At 34.8% G+C, this 13193-nt stretch overlaps 1 protein-coding gene across 2 annotated transcripts in view; it reads right to left on the bottom strand.

Moving 5' to 3' along the window:
* The window catches only part of LOC109046208 (rapamycin-insensitive companion of mTOR-like), a 27145-nt gene extending 13952 nt beyond the window's left edge, over positions 1-13193 (bottom strand). For both annotated transcript variants that reach the window (XM_042778963.1, XM_042778964.1), the window contains exons 1-13: positions 13070-13193; positions 12900-12947; positions 9919-10016; positions 4916-4980; positions 3991-4122; positions 3164-3227; positions 2371-2497; positions 2110-2279; positions 1821-1888; positions 1646-1713; positions 1270-1352; positions 290-377; positions 87-177 (exon numbers count right to left, since the gene is read on the bottom strand). In XM_042778963.1, coding sequence (XP_042634897.1) covers positions 87-177; positions 290-377; positions 1270-1352; positions 1646-1713; positions 1821-1888; positions 2110-2279; positions 2371-2497; positions 3164-3227; positions 3991-4122; positions 4916-4980; positions 9919-10016; positions 12900-12947; positions 13070-13133 — 1166 coding nt within the window. In that variant the 5' untranslated portion in view covers positions 13134-13193. The remainder of the gene's footprint in view (positions 1-86; positions 178-289; positions 378-1269; positions 1353-1645; positions 1714-1820; positions 1889-2109; positions 2280-2370; positions 2498-3163; positions 3228-3990; positions 4123-4915; positions 4981-9918; positions 10017-12899; positions 12948-13069) is intronic.

Genomic DNA, 13193 nt, shown 5'->3' with positions numbered 1-13193 from the left:
AAGCTAAATGCATACAAGGCTGATCTGCTGAGGCTTCATTACTTAGCTCAGTTTAAGAGTTAATTAAGCCCAGCAAATGCTCTTACCTGGACCGTGCCCTATGCGGAAGAATTATTTTTGCTTCTGAGGCTACAAAGCCATCTGACAGTCTCCAACTGTCCTGAAACCTACTGGGGTCTAGAAAGGGGACAGAACACATTATTCTTGTCAATGTGAGTTGACTTCCGATGTGGTAGATGTCTGGAAATGAATATGTTAATCAGTGCAAGCAGACAGTGGTAGCACTCACCCACACTGAGAAGAGCTTCTATAAAATCTTGTGTCACCACGGGAACAGGGAGTCTGAATATATCATACATAACCTCCAGCAGACCTCGCTGAGAAGAGAGTGAGAGAGTGTGATGAAGTACCTCATAATGAGGCTTCACGATGTAATCACTATGGTTAATATGTACATCTCATTGTATAATATTCAGGGCTTGTTATGTATTACTATTAGGGCTGTCAAATGATTAATCACGATTAATCACATCCAAAATAAAAGCTTTGTTTACATAATATATGTATGTGTACAGGGTATATTTATTATGTATATATAAATACACACACATAAATTATATATTTAGAAAATATTTACATGTATATACATTTATATATTTATATTCTTATATTTTATATTATATATAAATATATTTAATATATAAACATAACATATTCTTCTTAAATATATGCATGCATGTGTGTGTATTTATATATAAATAATAAATATACACAGTATACACACATATATTATGTAAACAAAACTTTTATTTTGGATGTGATTAATCATGATTAATTACTATTAATTGTATTATTATTATCATCATCACATATACAGATAATAATAGAATATTTAAAAATATAATTAATTATTATTATTATTATTTATACAATTGTTTATTATAAAATACAGCCCATTATAAATATGTGAAAAATCTCATGAAATAATATTTTTTAATCTCATTAATTAATCTCAATATTTTGCATGCATTCAAAAAAAAAAAAAAATCAATGTGCAGAAAATACAAAGCCATACCTGCAAATTTGTAGTTATTCAATAATAAAATAACTTTCACATGTATAAATTTAATTTGGCTATTATTACATTTTGTTACTGTTAACATTAATTAATTACATAACTAATACATTTTTTAAAACAGAAAATATGCTGGTTGTTTGATTTGCATGCTGTGTGTACTGCAAGATTTCAAATTTTATCCTTTGTCTTACCCTCACTTCCATATTTGGTATACACAGCAGACCAATAAGAGACTGGATTCCAGAGTTGCCAGATTTGCAGAGATTAATAATGCCTGGAGGTACAGTGGGACAAAAAAACAGGTTCGGTCTGAGCAGCAATAAACACTTAGAACAATGAAGTGCACTCACGAGGAAATTCCATTTAAAAGATGCATGATGCATTACAATATTCGTGCGCACACAAGCCAGCTTCTTTTTAGATGCATAATCTTTTCCTGAAATCAGTTTTCCACAGAATTTAAGCGGAATTTAAGCATTGAATGCTAGTTAATTTTCAATAGAAAATCTGAAAAATGCAGCCCTGTATGCTTAACATATTCTTTGAAAGATATTGAGATATGCTTACCTGACCAAGAGCGAAGGGAAGCAACAATTGACATCTTACTGGCCAGAAACCGAGCCTCCCTGTCTTCTCTGCAGAGAGAAATACCACACATTCATAACACGCAGCCAATAAAAGTTTGATGCTTGCGTCACCAACGTCAAATTCTACTTAGAAAGACCTAAAGCAACACACTCACTTGAGTTGACCTTCTGCTGTGTCTGGATTGTGTCTGTAGTGAAAGTCTGTGTAAGGTGCCAGGATTTGCTGAAAAAAAACAAAAACAATTTTTTTTACCAAATTTATATAAAACATAAATGTCATATAGTAATATAAAATGTAAGGTTGAATTAACGAGAAACTAACAGGACTATAATAAAATAAAATGGTCGCAATATTACTTAAAACATTATTTAATTGATAATAATAAAATAAATAGTAATTAAAACAATTATGGAAAATGAAGTAATACAATTTCTGATCCATACCTCGAGCTCCACATCAGAGCGAACGTATTGCCGCGTATTTGGGTGATTGAGCAGGTGCAGGATGGTGGTCATCAGAGCCTCATTGATGCGACTGAGCTGGCAGTCGATTACATTCTTCAGGATGGTGCTGAGACCACCCCTCTTTGCCACAATCTCAGGGTTCTCCAGTGCTGCACGCACAAACATAGACATTAAATAAGGTCAACATTCACATTCACGGGTTTGATACGTAATAGTTCTCTGATCAGTGTGCAAACCTACCAAGTTCACAGATAATGGCGATGCAGGCACGAACCATACGGTCCCGCTCCTGCGGTCCATCGTTACCCACAGCAATAAGGGAGTTTGTGATTGAGCTCGGGAAGAGCAGTGCGTTCACAGTGATCATCTGGAAAATCATTGTAAAAAAGCTTATACCGACACTTCTGTCCATGACAAAAAGAACACTGAACATTGTTAAAGAAATGGCCCAGTGTATAATGTGATAACGTTATGATTTCCTTTATAGTTTATTTTGTTTGAGTGCAACATGTATTAATAAAAATCAATTAAATCTAGAAGTATAAAAAATAAATGAAATAGAAAAATTTAAAGAATAATTCTGGGGGTGCAGTTTTTATCGTTGTTCATTTACTTCTTCAAAAAATGCAGTTTGGTCAATTAATTTTTTTCATTAAAAATTGTGTGCTAGATGACATCTGCAGGGCAGAAGCATGTCAAATAAAATGTCTAATTCAATTCAATTAAATCTAAAAGTATAAAGATTAAATTAAATGTAACAATTAATAAAAATAATATTACTGGGGCAAGCTTTTATAATAGTTTCATTCATCATTTATTTGTTCACAATACATAGGTTGGTGAACTGATTTTTTTTTTTTAATTAATCTGATATGTCATCAGATAATGCATGCAAGACAACATCTGCATGACAAAATCACGCAAAACAAAAAAAAAAATTCTGGAAATGTAAAGATTAAAATAACAGGATTCCTGTCATATTTTTCAGTATTAAATGAACACAACAAAACAGCAGGCAGTGTTCACATCTCACCTTTCTCACCAGTCTGAGCGCTTGCGTGCGTTCTACCTCATTACTCTGCTGGATATCAATGCACCTAAAGGTCAAAAGGTCACACTAGTCAACATTATTAGACCAGTCAACATTAGTAATCATTGCAGTGAAATGCTTCTCAAACCATAATAACATCTGCACTGGGGAGGATCAGTATTACCTCTAAATGCATTCTAATTTTTTTATTTCACTATCCAAGATCTGACTTGCTGGGCGTTCAGACAGGACAGAGGAAGTAGCACATTCTTACAGTACCACCACTTCAAAATGACCTCAACCGGACTTGACTAGCTCTTCACATGAACGCTCCTCCTCTCTCTCTGGCAGATACTAACAAGAGATAAATGTGAAAGTGACATCACGTGTAGCCAAGAATGGTGTCCCATACTCGGAATTTGTGTTCTGCATTTAACCCATCTAAGTGCACACACACAGCAGTGAGCAGCGAACACACAGTGGGCAGCCATTTATGCTGCTGCGCTCGGGGAGCAGTGGGGGGTTCGGAGCCTTGCTCAAGGGCATCTCAGTCATGGTATTGAGGGTGGAAGAGAGCACTGGTCATTTACTCCCCCCCACCTACAATCCCTGCCTCTACCGAGACTTGAACCCACGACCTTTGGGTTACAAGTCTGACTCTCTAACCATTAGGCCCGGACTGATGATCTACAACTCACAGAGAATTAACATCAAGTCTTGTTTCTGATGGAAACAGTCAGTCCTTATCCCTCAAACTCTAGCTCAGACTTGAACTAAACTGCTGAAATGACTTGCCTACGCACAGTGCTATGAAAACATGTCATACAGACCTGGCAATCAGGTAATCCACCTGGAGCCGCAGCACTTTCTGAAGGATATTACTGTCTCTGATGAGGTAGCGGAGAGCACGCAAACCAGCCGCCCGCACCTCCTTAGCCTCATTGAGCAGCGCCAACCTGAGGCTGTGAAAGAAACAGAAAAGACAACATGAGACTGCATTTCAATATCACTTAACTAAAGTAATGTCACGGAGTAAAACAGGACATTCACTCAGAAATAATGTTTTATATATTTTTTTTCTGCTCAAGCAGAAGACAAGATAAGTTATTTAGAAAAGACGTGGATAAAGACATTTCATTTAAATTAAAAATTACGAAAACAAATCTAATGCTTAATTGTGTATGGTAATGTTTACTAGGGAAAAAAGTGATTATATTTTATACACTACTGATCAAAAGTAGTATTTTTTAAAGAAGACTCTTACACTCACCAAGGCTGTATTCTTTAAAGTACAAATTATACTATTCTGAAACATTATTACAATTTAAAATAACCCTTTTATAATTGAATACATTTTAAAATGTTATTTATTTCTGTGATGGCAAAGTTGAATTTTTAACACTCATTACTCCAGTTTACAGTGTCACATGATCCTTCAGAATTCATTCTAATATGCTGTTTTGGTGCAAACATTTATTACCAATGTTGAAAACTGCTTAATATTTTTGTCAAAACTGGGATGGATTATTATTTTTTTTTTCAGGATTCTTTGATAAATATAAAAAACAAAAGAATGACATTTATTAGAATTCTTTTGTAATAAAAATGTCCTTACTTTTATGTATCTTTACTGAATTAAAGTATTAATTTCTTTCACAAAAAAAAAAACAGAAAAAAAAAACACTCAGATAATCAAAACACCTTTGATTCAACCTTATAACTTTAATGTAATGCTTTTTTTTATCTATGACTCACCATAGGATAATTTCTTCATAGTTAAAGCCAAATTTTTCTTCAGAATTCCCAACATTGCAGAGCAGCTGTATTGGAGACATTAACAAGCATTTATTTATTTTATTTGGCAACAAGCGGAGACATTGATGACTTTACTTATATTCAAATTATTGCTGGAACACTGCAGGGTATTTCACACAAAGCGAAAACACTTTTGTTTTTTTCATCCTCGGGTGATTTAAACAACTCACAGCATGGTTGACTTGAAAAAACCTGTCAGACTGAAAGGGCTCATGATTGTCTGCTGAAATATGACAATGCTGTCAGTGAACTGATAATTCATCAAAGGGTGATGATTGTCTGATAAAATCGAGTAAGGAGCCATTGGCTCCTATAAGAAAAAAACTTAGGAGCCAAATAATTTTTTTAAGGTGCCACAGAATAAACGTGTTTTATTTATTTTACGATTGTTATTATTTATTTATTTACATTTTAACATTTCAATAATACTGTCATGTGTTTATGTCTCATCTTTTCTTGACTTTATCAGCATTTTAATCCATCTTGTAGATGACCTGGGACTAAGGTTCACTTAAAGTGGGAACTAAATGTCTTTTCCAGCTTCAGGGGCGCCCCCAAGGGCCGTGGCCACCCCTAGGATGATTTGCAGTGGCTACTATTAATTTAAATCTATTTTAAATCTATTAATTTTAGATCTATATAATTTATATATCATTTAATATAGTTACTATCACACGAAGAGTGACGTTTTTCTCCAGAAGATGTGACATTGATTTCATACAACAGTTCAATAAACAAGAAGTTAATATCAAGAGTTTTACGTTTTAGACAACATATTCAGTTTTTGCGCTCTATTTCTAAAAACAAAAATCATTCCAAACACAGCCACAGCGTTGTTTTGCATCTCTGAGCGACAGGACAGTGTTTCTTTCTTGAATGAATCAACCGTTTGAATGATTCTGTTCAATCGCAATGACTCACTTATTAACAGTGATTTGCTCCCACCTATTGGCGGTTTTAATTTCACATTTAAGGTACCATTTCATTTTTTAAACAATTTCAAACATCAGTTTTCAATGTTTTATGTTTAAAATATCAAAACATTATTTATTAATTTGTAACTCCAGGTTAAAGTATCCCATGTCCCTCAGAGCTCCATTAAACAGTGTGTAAAAACATCTAAATGGCCACTTCAGATGCAGTTTCTGTTTTCTCTGCATTGCAAAGATCAATTTTGGTGATACTGATTGCATTTGCTTGGTAACAGCCCAAATGCAAATGTCTGACTTAAAAGATGGTGCACATTTTTAGAAAAAAATGGCGTAAAGGTTAAAAAACAACAAAAAAAAAAGCCTCAGCTGTCAGCACACTTAGAAATAAGATATCAGCACATTAACACACACAGCAAAATATTGTCTAATTTTCGTTATTGATAAAATCCCAGAAATCACAGAGATATAATTTTTTGTCAATATTGCAAACCCTTTATTTATTTATTTATTTTTTGATGTGCCACCCCAAGATTTACTGTGGCCTCATCTGGCCACCCCTATTAAAATTTTCTGGGGGCGCCACTGTCCAGCTTGAGATCTACAGTCACAAAGAATTGTTCATTACACAGTCTGTACCAGTATCATGGCGCATAAGCGTCACTTGGCCACTGAGTGTAGCTTGGGCTCCTCCTACATGAGACATTTCAGTAAGTTGTACTGTAGGATCTCTTATAAAATAGCCTACCTTTTGATGTTAATTCATGTTCATTATGTACTATATTAGTAAAGAGACAGATTAAATGTGTTCACTTGCCCTTGAACTGAGGCGCTAAAGCGACCGCGCCTGCCGCATTAAGGAGCGCCAAAACTGCATTGTTTGAATTTCGTTATGAATTCGGAATAATTTTAAAGCTGATACTTTTTATTAAAAAGTGACAAAGCACAGAGCTTTTTGCGATTACTGGACGGTAGTTGCACTTCAAATAATGAAGTTCACGCATTAAATGAACACAAACCAAGATCTTGTTTAGAAGAAGCCATATTAGTAATTATTATAAACGAGAATTGTTAACGATTTTGCAAATTTTCACACAGCTGACAGCTTTACCTGTTCTAGTTTGTTCAAGTTGTGCACGAAATAGACGCTGTATTTTCTGCACTTTCCCTTCTTACGTCTCCGTCATTTCTCTCTCGCTGCACAGCGGAGCTGCGTTTATCAGACTGTGGGTCAGCACTGATGTGCGGCAGAGATGAGGACTGTTTGAAACTCTCTTTTTCCACTAAAACTTTGATGCGCATCGTCTGTTTAATACGTGAACATAACAAAAGATTTGATCGCAAAACAATTAGGGGAAAAAGGCAGTACATTCAAATTTTTAAGTTATAACATGTAAATATATATCCAGATAGCAATAACACTCGGGCTGATTCTGTCTGAAATGCGTCTCTGTCGGTTCAGTCTCGGCATCGGTGAGAAGATAATGGGCCAGAGCCACGCCGACTCTACAAAACACTTCTGGCTGACAGACGGCTTTTTCCCTGTGGGCCGATCTCGGCTGAAAGCTGTTGTACACGCGGCAGGTCTACACTCGGTGTAGTTGTGTGTATTAACCTTCGGCCCGAGTTCGTTTTATCACAGACGGGGCGCTGCTAGAATGCAGCAAATCATCCGCCTGAGAAAACTTTTTTAGCGGTTAAATCCTGAGGAGCTTTCGGCGGGTAGTCGCCAGTGGCGACCTCAGCAAAAACGTCACTCGCAAATTAATAGTTTTAGTCGCAGTTTGGAGCCCTGTCAAATATATAGAGAAAAAAAGTTTGTCCTTTTTTCTACGGTCAGCTAGGAACAAAATAAAATCACATAAACTGAGCAAAAATTTTTTTTGTTTTTTTTGTGGTAGTAGTAGTAGTAACACAGAGGAGTCTGTATTTTGTTTCTATTTTTTTTTGAGATTATTATTGTTGAAACATTTGCAACTCGCTTTGGCTGCGAACCACAAAACCTTCACATATCCTCAGCCTCACACCTTCAGTCTTGTATTGATTCTGTGGCAGCTGGCAGGCATCAGAAGACTGAACTTGCACATCAGGAGATCACATCTGAACTGCTGCCCTTACCCTGTTTGTATTAAAATGCGAAACTGATCTTGATACAGCACTTCAGTCATTTCAGAGCATCTGAGCCTGGGGTTATTCCTAAGGTGTGCTCAGACGCTTTAATTTTAGGCCAGATCCTGTAAGTGTGTGGCAGAAAAACCCTCAGGCCTCGACTGACGGAAACCATAAAGTACTGTTTACTTCATTTTACCAAACAGCAGTAAGTATTCACACGCAGGGCTCGTGTTGTAATGCTAAACAGATGAACCAGATTGAGCAGGCTTCTACACATTAGGGATAGGCAAGATTTTCAACTAGTTTTTTCAACAACCGACTAGTTGATTAGAAGTTAATTACATTATCGACATACATATACATATACACATATATATATATATATATACACATATATATATATATATATATATATATATATATATAGGTATATATATATATATACAGTACAGACCAAAAGTTTGGAAACATTACTATTTTTAATGTTTTTGAAAGAAGTTTCTTCTTCTCATCAAGCCTGCATTTATTTGATCAAAAATACAGAAAAAAACAGTAATATTGTGAAATATTATTACAACTTAAAAGAATAGTTTTCTATTTGAATATACTTTAAAAAAATAATTTATTCCTGTGATGCAAAGCTGAATTTTCAGCATCATTGCTCCAGCCTTCAGTGTCACATGTAACATCCAGTCTATCACATGATCATTTAGAAATCATTCTAATATTCTGATTTATTATGACTGTTTCCAACTTTGATAATGAATCATCATATTAGAATGATTTCTAAAGGATCATGTGATAATTATCCTAAAAATTCAGCTTTGCATCACAGAAATAAATGATAATTTAAAGTATAATAAATTTAAAAACAATTATTTTAAATTGTAATAGTATATCACAATATTACATTTTTTTTTTCTGTATTTTTGATCAAATAAATGCAGGCTTGATGAGCAGAAGAAACTTCTTTCAAAAACATTAAAAATAGTAATGTTTCCAAACTTTTGGTCTGTACTGTATATAACAATATTACATTTTTTTTTTCACTGTAAGTTGCTTTGGATAAAGCGTCTGCTAAATGCATAAATTTAATTTAAGTTGCTTTGGATTATATATATAATATATATATATATATATATATATATATATATATATATATATATATATATATATATATATATATATATACAGAAACAGCTGCTAAAAATATTAAAGCTTTTATATATATATATATATAGTCTGAATTCACTGTAAGTTGTTTTGGATAAAAGCGTCTGCTAAATGCATAAATTTAATTTAATTTTTATATATATATATATATAAAAGCTTTAATATTTTTAGCAGCTGTTTCTGTACACACAAATGTTGTGTGTCTGACTCCTATTATTCAGTGGGATTCCACTTAAAGAGATTCACCCAAAAATTAAAATTCTGTTCTCATTTACTCATCCTCGCGTCGTTCCAAACATGTATACGTTTCTTTTTCTGTGGAATATAACAGAAGATATTCTTAAGAATATTGGTAACTAAACAGTTTCAGTTTCCATTGACTTCCAGTGTATTCTTTTGTCCATCCATTTCTATGCAAGTCAAAACGGTTTAGTTGCCAACTTTGATTCTTCACAATTTCTTCTTTTTTGTTCCACAGAACTCTCTTACAAATTTGGAACAATATGAGGTTGAGTAAAAGACAGATCCCTCATCCCTTAATGAAAGTGCACTAACTGTTCAGAAAACCTAAAAACTACTCATATGTAGTTTTCATATCCGTACAGTGCTTGTTCTGGAGTATCAGAGCAAGAAAATGTTCTGATAAGTCAGAATTTAGGCAGCTAACAACATTGATCCCAGCATTCCGTGGTCCACTGCAACTCCTGATCCACTCTTGAGATGACAAACCTTGATGAAGTTGTTCAGGTGGCCGAGTTTGCGCATATTTGAGACTCCTTGCTGTTTGGCCACGTTCTGGAGAATCTCTCGCATGTTCTCGGAGGGGTCTGGAAGAAAAGATGATTGAAGAGCTGTGAGGTCATCAGAGAAACAGGGATGGGTCACAAGGATATAATGTTCTGCCTGTAACAGCATGACATAAGTAACCGCACCATTTCTACTATTGCTGTGCTACAACCACAAGATGCAGAGAAGTGCTTTATGGGATGGAATCAAACACAGATCAATAATATTAGTAAGCATACAAAAGCAGAGTGTTTTTGCTAGACACAGTGGGACTTCCTGACATCATCTCACTTAACAAATTCTCATAAATAACACCCTGTGCTCAGTTTTGTAAGGAAGTCTCAGCATGCATCAAGAAGCAGTTATAAATGTCCAACAGCGAGTCATCAAAAGCAGAGAGCTGACATCTCAACACAACCATGTACAATCTATAAAATTTAAGGAAAACCAATTCCAGTATAGACAAACTAGGCCTATCTATGTAGCAACAATTCAGATATATATCATATACCAGTAAGCGAATATAAACATTTTTATTAAATTGTCACATGAATATCTAAAAAGAGATCTGGCAACCACTCAGAGCAAGTCTGTGAGAATTCAGATATTTCATTCTCAAATATTTCTTTTCAACTAGCAGTTGATGTCCTCTCATATTAGAAAGGTAGTACGATAAAACAAACATTAGTGCTTTATATTGTGCAAAACCAGCTTAACATAAAATGCAGACATTCAAAGTTCAAAAACTTTGAATGTCTGTTCATCTGAACCAAAACGAAACAAAATCCACAAATATTCCACAGACTCTGACCCTGTTGCTTTTCATACTGGAACCAAAAATAGTGAAGCTCAGGTCTCGTCTAAACATAGGTAGTCTGCAATTCAAAGGTTTGGGGTTTATTTTTATTTTTTTAATTGTGACACTGAAGACTCCTGAAAATTCAAAATTCAGCATTGCCATTTTAGGAATAAAGTACTTTTAAAACAGAAAAAAAGGGCTTTTAAATTGTTATAATATTCCACAATATTACTTTTTTGCTGCATTTTCTCATTACATAAATGCAGTGTTAATGAGCATAAGAGACTTCTTTAAAAAAACACTTTAAAAAAATATCGACCCCAAACTTTTAAACGATGGTGTATGTCAGCAGGAATTAATGACTGGAATACAAGTACTGGATTGATATTATCTGAGCTCAGGAAACCAAGGCAACCTTTTCTGACCCACGTTACAAAATCTAGCCAGTTTAGCACTAATGACATAGCCTCTGGAAGCATTCGGAAAAGACCATCCACACAGAGGTCATACGGGAAAAACAGCCTCAAGGTTAACCTATCAGCAAAGACAGTCCACAATCATGAGGCTATTTTCCCCCAGCAAAGACACTAAATGACAAACAATACCAAAGCTATATTTAGTAGCCTATATTGTGTTATATTTAGTATTACTCTTAATAAAACATGTATAAATATATCCATTATAATTTAAAACAAATCAAATCAGCAAAGAATATGCAAGTAAAAACCTTAATCATGTTTGTTATGATCACAAGAGTCGAGATTCCCCTGAATTCACATGGTTTGTCCAGGATTTTGTGATCAGCCCAAAAGACAGACAACTTTTACAGTAGTCTTATTTCTAAATACATTTCTAAATAAAAACTAAATCAATCAATCAATCAATATATGTACACAGTGAACTGTGAAATTTTCAGTTAAGATTTTGAATTGTGTTGAGCTGTAAGGTAAGCATGATAAAGTGTCAGTCACAGGGATGTATGACATCTCATTTGAAAGAACAACAACAGGATGATGAATGTCACTGCTGAATGAAAAGCAAAGAGTCTAATTTCTACAAAAGCAGATACACTGAAAAAAAAGAAGAAAAAAAACTCCAGTATTACTACAATAAATCTTGACAATGAAGTTTCTTTAGTTAAACAAGTTAATGCATTAACTATACATTTAGCAATAAAATAAAATTAGTTATGAAAGTGACGTGACATACAGCCAAGTATGGTGACCCATACTCAGAATTCATGCTCTGCATTTAACCCATCCAAGTGCACACACACAGCATTGAAAAGTGAAAACGTGAAACACACACCGTGAACACACACACAAAGTGCACACACAACACACACAGAGCAGTTGGGGGTTCGGTGCCTTGCTCAAGGGCACCTCAGTCGTGGTATTGCCGGCCTGAGACTCAAACCCACAACCTTAGGGTTAGGAGTCAAACTCTCTAACCATTAGGCCACGACTTCCCCTAAAATGTATTATAAGCAATACATTTGTTAGTGTTTATTAATTTTGTTTGTTATTTTATTAAAATATAACTGCATTAAAAAAATAAAAAATGCAACAATATTAATCCATACCTTTTTTAAATGTAAGAATAATAAATGCTTCAGTTTTTCTCATTGGTAGTCATGTCTTATCCGATAAAAAATAATAATAATAATAATTAGAAGAATTACTGCATTAAATTGGACGTCAGCTGACATATTATTTAGGTTATTTAAGAATAAAAAAAAAAAAGTTAATTTTGCAGCTTTCTTGCTGCAGCAGACTTGTTTTGGTCCCTACAACCTTTGGACCCTACAGTCCTGCAATGCTGGACTAAAGATAGACTAAACATATATCATGCATCCATTATATTATAATAAAAAGCATTCGACACCTCCAACACCATATGTTTTTCTCTGTATTTTATTATTGTATATATACAAGAACATATACTGTATACGGATCTATATGATGCATGTTGCCTTAGTTTAAGGCTGTGTCTCAAAACCTAGTGCAGCAAGCATTTTGGGGCATCATAGGTGGGTTTGGTCCCCGCGAGGCTGACATTCCAAACAAGCCTACGATGCCCAGAAATGCTGTCTAGGTAGGGAGTTCACTAGTTTCATCTGACTTACCTCTTGTGAGATCGAGCGGTACATTTTCCTCCCCACTGTCATTCCGACCTGCATATGTAAGATAAAATAAGACACTGAGGGACGCATGGGACAGGTGTAGCTGATAAAGACTGCATCATATTATTCTGATGGATCTGTCAATCGGCCGAGCAGAGTAAGTTTAATCTCACCTCGCATCCGTATACTTCGGATAGGACGGCCTCGGATGCTGACCGCCATCTTTACCAGACACATACGCAACACCGGAAACCTCGGGGAATATCGCGAGAACCGGGCTTGAGCAGACTGTTGTGT

Source organism: Cyprinus carpio, chromosome A21 (assembly GCF_018340385.1).
Source record: "Cyprinus carpio isolate SPL01 chromosome A21, ASM1834038v1, whole genome shotgun sequence".
NCBI classification, from domain to species: domain Eukaryota; kingdom Metazoa; phylum Chordata; class Actinopteri; order Cypriniformes; family Cyprinidae; genus Cyprinus; species Cyprinus carpio.
Note: the sequence above shows the minus strand (reverse complement) of the source record. Positions and strands in the feature narration are given on the sequence as shown.